This window comes from Lissotriton vulgaris, chromosome 3_1, assembly GCF_964263255.1.
Source record: "Lissotriton vulgaris chromosome 3_1, aLisVul1.2, whole genome shotgun sequence".
NCBI classification, from domain to species: domain Eukaryota; kingdom Metazoa; phylum Chordata; class Amphibia; order Caudata; family Salamandridae; genus Lissotriton; species Lissotriton vulgaris.
Window position 1 is genome coordinate 2,089,203,209 of NC_141689.1, and position 14,179 is coordinate 2,089,217,387.

At 42.8% G+C, this 14,179-nt stretch overlaps 1 protein-coding gene across 1 annotated transcript in view; it reads left to right on the top strand.

The window, feature by feature from the left end:
* Window positions 1-1,455: 1,455 nt before the first annotated feature.
* The window catches only part of PDCL2 (phosducin like 2), a 253,884-nt gene continuing 241,160 nt past the window's right edge, over window positions 1,456-14,179 (top strand). The window contains exon 1 of the mRNA XM_086963873.1: window positions 1,456-1,503. Coding sequence (XP_086819999.1) covers window positions 1,456-1,503 — 48 coding nt within the window. The remainder of the gene's footprint in view (window positions 1,504-14,179) is intronic.

Genomic DNA, 14,179 nt, shown 5'->3' on the forward strand with positions numbered 1-14,179 from the left:
CAAATGCATTATCTCATTGAATAGTTTAACATCATTGTTTAACTGTTGGACCACGGTTAATTGCTGGCCCAATGCATTTCGGAACCGAGGTTCCTTCCTCAGGGGCTGTGTTTTGAATGCTGTCGTGTGATAATAATGTTGCTCCACTGGAGAACATAAAAAGAGACGGGAATTCAGATCTTTGTTTCTACACGTGGCGAATAAACGCTAAGAAAAGTCTCAGCCGTATGTTTCCGTCGTCCTTCGGGAAACTGACTCCCTGATTGATTGTCGGCTTGAAAAGCATATAACGGGTTCGTATTTCTAGACGCGTTCAGCTGTTTTGTAAGCGGCGGAGTACGTCCGCTCGGTGCGAAGTTCACGAAGTGACTGTTGTCCTAATGGTCGTCCCAATACTTGTTATTATCTTCCAGGTTTTGTTTATAGATTTCGTCATGATATTGGAGAGGCTATATATGTGGTCACACATGCTAGGGGAACTTCCTCTGATTGGTCGGTCTTGTCCTCCAAGAGGGCCTCACGTGGCTGGTTCCGTGCTCTCTTATAGCCCTTACTGAGAGTCGATCCAGGGTACCCTCAGTATTGTAGTTTCTCGGTTAAATTGGCTGACTGTTCCTTAAAATCATTAAGGTCACTGCAATTGCGCCTGATTCTCAGGTACTGCCCATAGGGCAAATTCTCTTTTAGTGGGCGTGGGTGGAAGCTCGTAAACTCCAGCAGATTATTTTTGGCGGTCGGCTTGTAATGGGTCTTAGTTAAGAGACTGAAGCCCATGATAGAAATAGTTACATCCAAAAAGACAATTTCTGTCTTACTGGTAGTATGTGTGAACTTCAGATTGTTATCAAGGGTGTTGATCCAGATGAGAAAGTCATCCAGCTGTTGTTCAGTGCCCCTCCATAACGTAAACACATCATCGATGTATCTCTTCCATAATTGTATGGAAGGGTTAAAGGGACCATTGGATGGTAAAATGTATTTAGCTTCAAAGTCCGCGACGTACAGTCCTGCTACACTTGGAGCGAAGGTACTCCCCATGGAAGTACCCATGCTTTGAAGAAAGAGCTGTCCTTTATATGAGAAAAAGTTCTCCTTCAAGGCTATGGTGGCACACTCAAGGATGAATGCCTTGGGTGTCTGGTAATCCAAATCCATGTGGCTACTGCTTTGTATGCTATGTAAAAGGGCCTAGCATGATTGAATGAGAAGGTATTCAAGTATTTTTTAACACATTTGCGACCAGCAGGTAGTCCTTTTTGAGAACTCCCCACAGCCTTCATACTCCACTCCAGCGCACTCAAGCATGGTCCACTACAAACACCCACTCACAACATGAGCTCACTCAGACAAGACTGATATGCTGCGTTAAAAAAAACACATTACAACTAAATCCAAGAACAATGTACAACTCTTAGAAAGCATGGGTGAAATGTAAATAGGAACAATCTCACTGGCATGACCGTGGGGTATCCACCAGTGTTTTGCCCTGTGAAGGATATCAAAGTAAAGATCAATATGAATATCTTTCAAAGTCAGATTTTCATTACTGAGGGGCCTGATACCCAGAGCAACCTGCCTCACTGACAGCCCTGACCCTGGGTGTATGCAGCTCACCTTGCTTTGGTTCAGTGCTGCCTTTTAGTGAATGCTTTTACCTGCTCTGGACCTTGCAGTCATAATGTAGCACTATGAGGCCAAGGAGAGGACCCTCCTCCTCTAGGCCTCACAGTGATGGATGATGTCTGCAATGAGGCCTAGTGTAGGGGTCCCTCTCTTTTGGGTTTGGCACCCATCAACCAGGGCTGCAAGTTCCAAGGGAAAGGGCGCTTTGCCTGGGCTTCGGAGCAATACATTATGACTGCCTGGCCCTAGGATCAACATTCAGTAAAAGGCAGGACTGTACAAAAGCTTCCTTTCTTTTGCCCTTCCCACGCACTCAGTCCCCTCCCAGTGGAGTTCTTTACACTTTTCCTCTACTCCTACTTGTCTATGCATACGCATTCCCTCCATCTCTACTATTTCCTCATATTCACTTCCTCGTGTGTTGCTGTTATTCACTTCTCTCCATTATCCCCTTTGCTCTTCTCTCTCAGCCTCCCTCCAACATCTTGTCTCCCATTTTCCCTCCATTGCTTTTCCCATCCACTTAGCTCCTTAGAGTTCTCGCTTCTTTAAAGCCTCTCCCCCACTTTCTGTTTTAACAGCATACTGTATTGTAATGGGGTAAACGGGCAGGGTAAGGTGCACTGCACTGCAGACCCAGAAGTGAACACATACAGCAAATGTAACAAGATAAAATAAATAATGTATTGCTCCTCCACCTTTGGAACAACAGTAGGGTTATTTTGGGGGTGCTGTAGCACCCCATTCACCCCTACTTCCAGCGCTTATGGAACTCCTCTGGACTGCCTACACAGCAAATGCACCCACAAATTTAAAACTCTGCACCGCTGCGTTTCATGGACTGTGGAAGCAAAGTCAGGCATGACTCACAGTTCCACGACGTGAGGTGATTGGCAGTAATATATTACCCAAACTCAGTCCTAAGGCATTGGAGAGCTTTACATGATCACCAGTTCCATTACAAAATAATATATTCATTTTTTTCGGGCATGGGGAAATTAAGTGATCTGCCCAGAATCACAGGATGGTCAACAGGCACCAGGACGCAAACCTAGTTCCTCAGTTCCATTAAACTCAATGGCTGCAAAGCACAGGGGGAAGTGTTTCATCCTGTGGGCTGTACAGCAGTGGTGGCTTGTGAAGGTTAAGATTGGTGAAGCTGGGCTTGATTTATGGGGGGGTGCTGGAGAGCAAGCGGGGTACGTTAGGGGTGGACTGTCTTTTTTTGGGTTGCCAATAACCATTTTCTGTGCTCATTTTTTAATGGGTAAAATGATGCATTGTCCAGCAGAACAATCACAAACTCACAAGCAAAATGGTGGGGAGGAAGGTGACTGGGAACACAAGGAAAGACTCCTAGATACCCAATAAGCGCTGCCTTTGGATCAAGTTCTCGCAGTCACTTTATAAATTCTGCAGAGAAATGTACAAAGAGGTAAAAACCAAAGCCTTAACATAAGGAATGACTAATTACCAGCTGATTTGTACTAAGTGAAACCAGAAAACGTGGATAAATCAGAGATTCCCCCCTTAACTGTGTGATCTTAGGCAAACATTTTGTTCACCAAAACTGTTTTCCTTCAATTTCCCCTATGAAAGCACTTTCAAATATGTGCGTTCAAAATTCTAGTTGTACAAAAACCATTAGCGCTGCCTTTGGTGGGGTTCTCGCAGTCACTTTACTGTAGAAAAATGCACAAAGCTGGCCTCACCAAGCAGTAGCTTATGAATCACTCGATCTATTTTACAAACTATCTATGGTAAAACAAACATTTTGACTAACCGGTCTAAGCATTCCTATTCAGAGATAGTAGAGCCAGATGGTGTGCTGCTGGATGGAGAGTCTTTCTCGTGCTCCTGCCTGCCTCAACCTACAGAACCTCCAGCTCAGCCCGCATGTCTATTCCCTCATGTAGTGAGTACCAGCCTGCGCTCAGGAAAAACATTCAGACCAGCAGGCGCAGCTCGTGCTGGTAAGAGCGGTGTGGTGGAGGGGGTAATCGACAGACAACGAGGTAAACTTTCATGTAAACAAAATGAAAACCCCTTACTTTGCGATCCCCGCATCGTTGATGCGGCAACCGCAAGGTAAATGGTTTTAACTTTTTAAAAATTAACTTTACCTCGTCGTCTTCTGTCGAATCCTCCCCCCCCCCCCCACGGCCCAACTGCTCTTACCTGCACGAGCCGTGCCTGCAAACACGCAAGAGACCCTTAGATTTCTGTCCCAATTGATTCCTCACCAGCCAGTTGAACACCCTGGAGAAGCACCTACTAATCCTCTCCCCCTCAAAGTCTGCCCCTTTTTCACAGGTTAAGAGCAGCTGGTGTCCTCGGCGTACAAAATTATTTTAGCCCTGTATGCTTCCGCCAATTATGCTAGTGTGGTCTTATACATAATAAAAAAGTGTAGAGCTCAGTGTAGAGCCCTGCAGGACCCCCACTTTCAAATTTGGAATGGTAGCGGCATAGTGAGGAGTTCAGACTTCCTGACATCTGTCCTCTAGAAAGGAGGCTAGCCACTTTAACGCAGTACCACCGATACCAAGCTTCTCAATCTATCTTCTATTTTAATAGTAAATAGCTTGAGAACAGTACACGGATTGGTGGGAGCAGCTGAACCCAGCACTCCAAAGGAGACCAGGGGCGCTGTACTCTGTTACCCCCAGCTCCTTAACAGCACCGGCTCAGGAGGACTAAAGTGCGCATGTCTAGTTGGCCACCCTAAGAAACCTGTCCAACCAGACTTGCACACATAACCTTATAATGGTAATACCTGCTGCCTGCCACGCCCTGCCCAGAAGTGAAACACAACATATGCTTAACGCAATGCCAGCCGAGCTGGATTGCATGAAATAATTTTATAAAGCAATAGATATTTTAAATAAACGGTAATGCGTGTGGCGATGGCGAGGGGCAATACTCCCATGCTCTAATGAAAAAGTTGCTGCTGTGCAGCCATACTCTAGGGCTGCAATTCCAGGAGAGGGGTCCCCTTACCCTGAGTCTCCCATTCATAAATAATGACTGCACGGCCCAGGGCAGTCCAACCCCCCCCCCCACTCTGGGCCTCACAGTATGCATAATGGCCGTGAGGCCCTGAGAAGAAGGTTTCACACCTTAGCCTTGTGGCCCGATCCACACTTCTAGGCCCAGGGAAGTGGGGGCCACCTCCTCTTGGCATAGATGCTAAGGTTCCCTGGTCCATGCGTGATGAGCTACTCCAGGCCAGGGTTTTTTCCTTTGAGTTCTGGAACTTATAGTCCTGTTTTATAATAGAATAAACAATACTACAAGTCCCAGAAGTCCAAGAAAAAACCTGGACTGAAGCAGCACATCACGCATAAACCTGGGAATATTGACAAAACTGTACTAGGCTTAGAAGCGATGTGGTGCTTTGCTCACTAATATTGCCCAGCCATGGCTTCTCCCTCCTCCATTAACTCACCTCTCCTCACCCATTCATTTCCAGCTGACCCTGGAAACAAAGAGGCTATTTTTTCATAATTTTTTTAAAAGGTTTTATAGAGCATGAACGTGACCCATTAGAGTATCAGAGCACTTTACAGGGATAACACGTTGTATACAAGTTTGACACAGGCAATAGATATGGATAGAAGGAAGTGACTATATTTGGACATAATCGGGGTATATACAATAATCAGAGGAGCGAAATGTCAGCAAAAAAGAAGAGAAAACAAACAATTACATATGAGGGGCGCTTTTCAGCAAAATGCAGAGAGAACCATCAATTACATTTGAGGGAGTAATAAATCAGTACAAAGAATAGGAGCAACCAAGCAGGCAAGAAATTTTGCAAAAGAACAAAAGCAATGCAGCAAATCGGTGTTCACGATGAAAGAGAATTATGGGAGGTTTTAGCTTCCTTTTTAAAGATTGACAGAGAAAGTATTCTTTCGATGGAGGACGGCAGCAAGTTCCAGATTCTTGGTGCAGCTCCAGAGAAGGCACGGTTATACGTTCTTTCTTTACGGAAGCGAGGTGGTTGGAGCACAAGGTCTCTGGTGGACCGGGAGTTTCTGACTCCCCCAGATACCAAGATTTTCTGGACGAAATATGCACTGGAATTCGTATATAGTGCTTTGTGTGTGATACAGGCCAGTTTGAGTTGGATTCTGGCTTCAAAAAGAAGCCAGTTCAGCAACTTCAGAGATGTGAGATGTGGTCAAATTTTTTGAGCCTGTTAAGACTCTTGCTGTGGCGTTGAGGCAAGCTTTTAGGGGGGCTGTGGAAATCTTGAGTAGGCCAGATAGGGTTAAGCAGCCGTATTCTATTCAGGAGATAACTAACTCCTGAACTGCGGTGTTTAGGTCTGAAGCTTCAAGGAAGGGTTTAGTTTCCTCAAGTAGCTCAGGTGGAACCTGGTAGTTTTGGCCATCGAGTTCATGTGGTCAAGCATATTGAGGTTGCAGTCCAGGGTTATGCCGAGAGATTGGACAGATTCCACTTTGGTCGGTGTGCAATTAAATGCTGTGATCGAGTCAGTCCATTCTAGGATGTCAGTAGTGTTTTTAGGGGGGCAGATGAGAAGGAACTCTGTTTTTTGTGCATTCAGTTTGAGCTGGTTGATGGAGAGCCATTGAACAGTCAACTTCAGAGCCTCATGCGAACAGTTAATGTCCTCTAGAGATGAGATTTTGATGTATATCTGAGTATCACTGGTGTACATGTGGAAGGAGATGTTGGCAGTGCAGAGTATTTGTTGCGTGGAAATGCAAAACAAAAAAGGGTAGACAAGGCTACATGGCACCGTTTTAGCAGAGACGCCCCACCCTTGTCCTTGTCAGCCAACACAATTGCTAGCCTTGTTGCTGTCCCAATTCCCCCACCCATTCTTTCCATCCTCCCACACCCCAACCCCAGGCATATTACCAAGCCTTTAGACCTGCAAGGTTAAGACACCTCATTTACAAAATGCATAATTGTTGTCATCAGCTGGGTGAGGCGGCACAGGAGGAGCAGGTGGGCTGACTCTGTAAGGCAGCTTTTCAAATGGAAGCCGGGCTCCATTTCTTTGAGCTGATCGCAGGGCCCCGGACAGCTGCCCACAATGCCCATGCCTAGCGCCGGCCCTGCTATAAGTGGTTAATTTTCCTCATCCTGGCTTGTGGGCTCTAGAGCGGGATTGTCGGCTGAAGTGTCCATGTCCACAGGCTTGCCATAGCTCTCTGGGGCCACATGGAAACTTTTGAACCAAGAGGCATTTTGGGGAACAGTCTCTGTGCCTCTTGCTGCTGTCACCAATGGTTCCACGGATCAGAGTGAACACCAGGGAGTGGGAACTTACTACCAGGGTGACAATCTTTCATAAACACCCATTCCCTTACTTATAAGGTGGAAGGTTTAGCTCCTCGTCATCGGGGTATTTGCTGATTTTGAGCTAGTTGCCATGGGGTCACATAGATGTGCGGCTGGGCCACCTCTACCTACATGGGGTGGTGCCGGATGGCATCTGTAACCTGCCAGGCAATAACAGTTAATTAGGACCAAAGGGAATTTTAAAGACCAGGCTCCAATATGTTCCCTACAATCATACAACAACATATATATCGGAGGGTCTAATGCCCAAAACACGCTCAAGGAGTCCTAACAGGGTACCCTACAGCAAACTCAAACTATATGTATCTAAAAACGGATCATCCCCAAGTTGGTAAGAGAGGGATGCCCATCAGTCACCACACGGAACCGCCCTTCATCATTTGGGATTCCACCAAGACCACTGCTGGGATAGCCAAACAACTATCACGGTCGGGGGTCCAGATGTAAGAAGGAGCTCCACTGCCGATAAGTAAGGTCTAATTAAGGTCTTGCTACTCAAGTTCTGAGGATTTTAATGTCAAAACTAGGGGACTGATGTTGCAGTGCTCAAAAAATGTGAAAAATTAGATAAGTAAAAAGGATAAGTGAATATAAAATAGGATAGGGGGGTATTTATAACTTTATTCAGGTGTTACCCAACTTTCCAATGTTAAAAAGTAGTTGTCAGTGACAGTCAAAAATATACAGACTGTCTAGGATGTTCTAAGTGGTCGACATGTTTCAGCAAACTAATGACAGGTTCGTTGTTGCTTTCTTCAGGACCATATTTACTAATAGCTACTGCAAATAAGTGATAGTGAATACAAATAGGTGCTCAAAATCAAAATAAGATACAGAGATCACCTGATATCACTAGGTGTTCACCTTCCTCTTAACAAGTTATTCTGAAAAAGAGGAAAGAGAAAAGTTTGAAAGTTGCAGCCAAGGTACCCCTGATGAGAAACCGGCGTAACATTAAAATCATAATTATGACTAATAATTAGTATCACTAAAGTATACTGGATGCCTTTAACCATGAAGTGCATACATATTATCATTGGGCCTAATCTGATGACTGCCAATGAAGTGTTTTAAAACCTCTTACCATCTTTGTAAGAGGTATAGACCTCACCCCACCTGGCCACGGCTCAGGAAAGAGGAGAAGCACCGCTCTGTGATAGAAAGAGATAAGAATGTCACAGCATTATTATACTCAACCTATTGTTTTGCTCGAAAAAATTGAGGTAGCGCACAGCAAACCATGGACTCACTCACTCTCAGTCTGCATACTTATAGTCGACTAAAATAGTATGTTTCTCAAGCTGAACGATGGAGCAAAAGAGCATTCATGTTGTTATTATCGCTCCTTCTGTCTCCATTGAAACGAGGCCCAACCGAAGTTTAAACACCTGTAAACACAGGCAAAGTGCACCCTCTCATAAGGCTTGACTACCTGTAAAGCCCGTATTTTTAGCCGAGTGAACGCCATTAAAGTAGCGTAAAACCCAAACAAATGGCGTGTAGCTCATGCGAAAGGCAAGTTGTCTAAGCCTCGCAGATGGCACACGCATTCCCACACACGTACCGCGCGCACTTCTGTACACAGCAAAAAACACTTGCAAAGCCGTCAGACGAACCGGCAGCCATTCCCTACCTGTCCGTCGGTACTTCAGCGTCGGCATCTAAGCCGATCGGGGAGGTACCGTCGGGCGGCCAAGCTGAGTATTATATCGCGTCCCCTGATTGGCTCAAGACCGATCACTTGGGGCAGTTCCAAAAGATCTCCAAGTGCAAATACTAAGATACGAAAAGTCTGTCTCTCAGTATACACAGATAGAAAAGTTACCGTTCACGATGTTTAAGACAGGAGAGCATCTCGGTAGTCGAATAATTGTACCAAATTATAAACACTCATTTTTAAGCATCGCTATGAAGCTAAGCTTCATAGAGACAGACTTTTCGAATCTTTGTATTTGCACTTGGAGATCTTTTTCAACAAAGCTATTCATAATCTCCATAACACGTTAAAAACTTACGATTACCAGAGTGACCTGGATAAACATAGCATTCTGATAGGCTCAGCCGAACAGACTGGTGGCCAATCAGAAGTCAGGTTACAATTTGTTGATGGAACTGCCCCATGTGATCGGTCTTGAGCCAATCAGGGGGCACGATATAATACTCAGCTTGGCCGCCCGACGGTACCTCCCCGATCGACTTGGATGCCGACGCTGAAGTACCGACGGACAGGTAGGGAATGGCTGCCGGTTCGTCTGACGGCTTTGCGAGTGTTTTTTGCTATGTACAGAAGTGCACGCAGTACGTGTGTAGGAATGCGTGTGCCATCTGCGAGGCTTAGACAACTTGCCTTTCGCATGAGCTACACGTAATTTGTTTGGGTTTTACGCTACTTTAATGGCGTTCACTCGGCTAAAAATACGGGCTTTACAGGTAGTCAAGCCTTATGAGAGGGTGCACTTTGCCTGTGTTTACAGGTGTTTAAACTTCGGTTGGGCCTCGTTTTAATGGAGACAGAAGGAGCGATAATAACAACATGAAGGCTCTTTTGCTGCATCGTTCAGCTCGAGAAACATACTATTTTAGTCGACTATAAGTATGCAGACTGAGAGTGAGTGAGTCCATGGTTTGCTGTGCGCTACCTCGATTTTTTCAAGCAAAACAATAGGTTGAATATAATAATGCTGTGACATTTTTATCTCTTTCTATCACAGAGCGGTGCTTCTCCTCTTTCCTGAGCCGTGGCCAGGTGGGGTGAGGTCTATACCTCTTACAAAGATGGTAAGAGGTTTTAAAACACTTCATTGGCAGTCATCAGATTAGGCCCAATGATAATATGTATGCACTTCATGGTTAGAGGCATCCAGTATACTTTAGTGATACTAATTATTAGTCATAATTATGATTGTAATGTTACGCCGGTTTCTCATCAGGGGTACCTTGGCTGCAACCTTCAAACTTTTCTCTTTCCTCTTTTTCAGAATAACTTGTTAAGAGGAAGCTGCACACCTAGTGATATCGGGTGATCTCTGTATCTTATTTTGATTTTGAGCACTTATTTGTATTCACTATCACTTATTTGCAGTAGCTATTAGTAAATATGGTCCTGAAGAAAGCAACGACGAACTTTCATTAGTTTGCTGAAACATGTCGACCACTTAGAACATCCTAGACAGTCTGTATATTTTTGACTGTCACTGACAACTACTTTTTAATTAAGGTTGGGTAACACCTGAATAAAGTTATAAGTACCCCCCTATCCTATTTTATATTCACTTATCCTTTTTACTTATCTAATTTTTCACACTTTTTGAGCACTGCAACATCAGTACCCTAGTTTTGACATTAAAATCCTCAGAACTTGAGTAGCAAGACCTTAGTTAGACCTTACTTATCGGCAGTGGAGCTCCTTCTTACATCTGGACCCCCGACCGTGATAGTTGTTTGGCTATCCCAGCAGTGGTCTTGGTGGAATCCCAAATGATGAAGGGCGGTTCCGTGTGGTGACTGATGGGCATCCCTCTCTTACCACCTTGGGGATGATCCGTTTTTAGATACATATAGTTTGAGTTTGTTGTAGGGTACCCTGTTAGGACTCCTTGAGCGTGTTTTGTGCATCTGTAACCTGCCTGCAAAGCAGAGAATGCTGGGGGCCACTTCGGTAGTGGTTCGGAGGGGGGAGGGGTCAGGCTATAGTCTTTTTGAAAAATGTAAATGACTTTCTTGACACACTGTTCTGCTTGGGCAATGTGGATTATCTTGATGATAGTCCTCATGAACCTCTCCACTTCCCCATTTGCCTGGGATCACCGAAAGGTGATTTTGATGTTTGATTCCTTGGAAGCAGGGGTAGCTTGCAATGCCCTGCCCATTGAAGTGTGATCCATTGTCAATTCAATTTTTTGTTTATTATGATTTGGAATTCCGCAGAATTCCACATAAAAATACATCTTAAAAACACATTTAATTCCACAAAAATTACGAATGCAAATTCATATTGTCATTTCAACTAAAAACACGGATGAGCATAACAGTAACAGTCGACCTTGAGGTTTTCCAGTGCAAGAAGGGGTGAACCTTAGGTAATCAGATTGTCATACATGAATTCTTTCGGATTTATATGAATTTCTAATCTAATACTATCCTAAAACATTCAGTATTAAAACGTATTATAAAATACAAAGATTTAAAATTCGCTAGATGTGTAAAAGGATAATTTATCTATTCACTAAACTGTACTGTATAACCAGCAGTATAGTAACGGCGCAAAGTAGTTCAATACCATAACTCTCCTTTTTTTAGTATAAAGTACACAATAGTTTAGCAGCAAAACAAGGATTTAGTAAGGTGCTTGTGATCCTAGAGGATAAGTAACTGAAGGAGAAAAAAGTTTATAATAGTGCCCATGCTTAATTCCAAACCTAGTAAATCGGGCAAAAATTGTCTAATACATGATGATTTAGCAGCAGAACAAATTTTGTAAAGTGCTTGGGATCCTAAAGGTGAGTAACTAGCAAAGGAGAAAGTTTGAAAAAGTGCACATGCTTAATTGTAAACATAATAAATCGATCATAAAGACCGGAAGGTCAAGAAAAAGAGTAAGTGATCTATACATGCCTATTAAGAAGATCTTTACTAGCAAGTAACTAGCAGCACAAAAAGTTTGTAAAAGTGCACATGCTTAACTGTAAACATAATAAATCGGTCACAAAGACCAAAAGGTCAAGATAAAGTGCAAGTGCTCTGTATATACGTATTAAGAAGATCTTTACGACCATAATATATGTTTAGAAAATGTTTAAAAAAGCTAAACATTTTAAAACACATCAGTTCAGATGGGCGGACCTCTTCTGCTGTAGCGATATTATACTTTAAAAAACAATTCCTTAAATATCTACGACGTATTGATCATAATGCAGGACAAACAAATAAAACATGATTCAAATCTTGTATACAGGAATTACATAAGTGACAATACCTTTCATGTCTAGGAATACCCTCCCAAGTTCCTGTTACAATTCTTAGGGGGAGTAAATTCAATCTCAGTAGCAAAATCACCCTGCACACTCCATGTTTAAGATTCCATAAAACATAAGGTTGGGGATTTTTTGACAATACAATCAATGTTTCTATTCTCAGAACACATTTTAATATCTCTTTCATGAGAAACCCTGTTAATTGTTTTCTGAATTATCATTTTCAAAGTCCTTTTACAAAGAACCACCACCCCATCCACATCTAAACCAAACATTAATAATGCTTTTAAATTATTCCTAAAAATAGCACTTTTTTCCTTCATATTTACAAATATTTCTCTGTACAGTGCTATCCGTAGCAAATTCTCAGAGCTATTTATCAGTGCATTACACCATCTTAAGCACGCGGCCATTGATAGCACATATGTAGGAAGAAGACCAAATTTGAGCCTAAGTGCTGCATTCGGTACCGCGCGATTCAAACTACATATTTGGCGCCAGATTTGTCCTTCCACTTTCTCGAATTTGGCCCACTCTTGTACATCTGTTATTTCACTGGCGTAGCTCAGGGTTGGTGGGATCTTTATTTTGTAGACCGAAATAATATGTGAGAAATGTCTTTTCCCACAGTGTGTGTACAGACGATTAATTGCAAAGGCTTGTGAAATCGCTTTCCCTTTGCAGTGGTCCATATGTCTATTAGCTGAACACCTATTTATAAATATTTTTCCTAAGTATGAATACAATTTTACTAATTCCAATTTTTCTTTTCCCAGGAACCAGTTCACATTTTTCTGACCTTACATCCTTGGTAACTAAAATTCATAACTTTGCTTTTTAAAATATTTATTTTTAGATAATACTCTTCTGTCTACCTAATTAGCTCAGCAAGTCGTCTTTGCAGTTCGATTGGAGTTAAATCCATTATTGCATCATCTGCACATAGCAGAAAGCTCAACTCTAAGTTTCCTAATTTAGGGGGATCCCCTTTACTAAACCCCACTCTTCTTGGCAAATAATTAATGTAGATGGAAAAGAGTAAAGGGGCCAGAAGGCACCCTTGCTTCAACCCATTGTTGGTTACTATTTTCTTCGAAAAACCTTGTGTTCCTCCCAATAATACCTTAGTCCAGGTAGAAGAGTGAAGAGCAATTATTAATCTTAAAAGATTCCCTAGTATCCCCATAGTGACCAAAATTCTCCACAGCTTCCCCTGATCTACCCTGTCGAATACTATGGAGAAATCTATAAAAGTCGAGTATAACAGCACACCACGACTTACTGGATATTTTTCAGTTAAAGTTTGCAGAATGGAGATATTATCCAGTGTGCCACTATTCTTACGAAATCCTGTTTGTTCCAAAGGGATATAATTATTTCCAAATGCCCACTCTTGAAGATGAGTGAGAATACTCTTTGCAAACAGTTTCCCGGTTGCATCCAGGAGCGAAATTTGTCTAAAACTGGTCGGAGAATATTTTGGTCCCTTTTTATATAGCGGAACTAGTATACTTCCCTTCCAGGATTGTGGAATATCACCGTAGGTATAACAATTGACAAACAACGGATGCAAAAACTTTGCCCATTCTTCACAATCCTGTTTTATTGTGGCTACTGGTACATCATCTGGGCCCATTGCGCTGGAATATCTTGCCCCTTTAATGTAACCCTCAATCTCCATGCATGATGGTGCATTATAATCGCCCCCGTAGTTGGAGTAGTACTAACCCCTTGGTTCTGTCCAACTATGAGATTTAAAGCATAGTGCTGGGAAATATACATGGACCATTCTGCTTCTGGGATTAAAATAGGTTTTGACTTCTCTCTGCTATCACAGAATTTTGATATCAGTACCCAATACTTCCTAGTATCCCCGGACAGAGCCACCTCTTGGAGTCTAACCCATTTTTTGTCTTCAGCCCTCCTTCGGTCCGATGTTATTTTCCTTTTCTGTACCGGTTTCATCCTACTTATTTCTCTCTGCCTTTGTGTCATGGGCACCCTAAATTAGTCTCTAATTAAACCCTTAACTTCCCAATTAAAGTTTTAAATTTCCCATGGTATTATTACTAATGGAGTAGAACTAAAAACTTGCTTCTTTCTTCCAAAAGTTCTAATAGCAGCTAAGACTCTCTCGGTCCTCTGAACCGTTGTTTCTTGACTGGGAATAAAGGCTGTATTTTCAAAGACCCTCTTAAAATTTGGAAGCAAATTATTTGACCAGCAAGTAAGCCCATTATTAC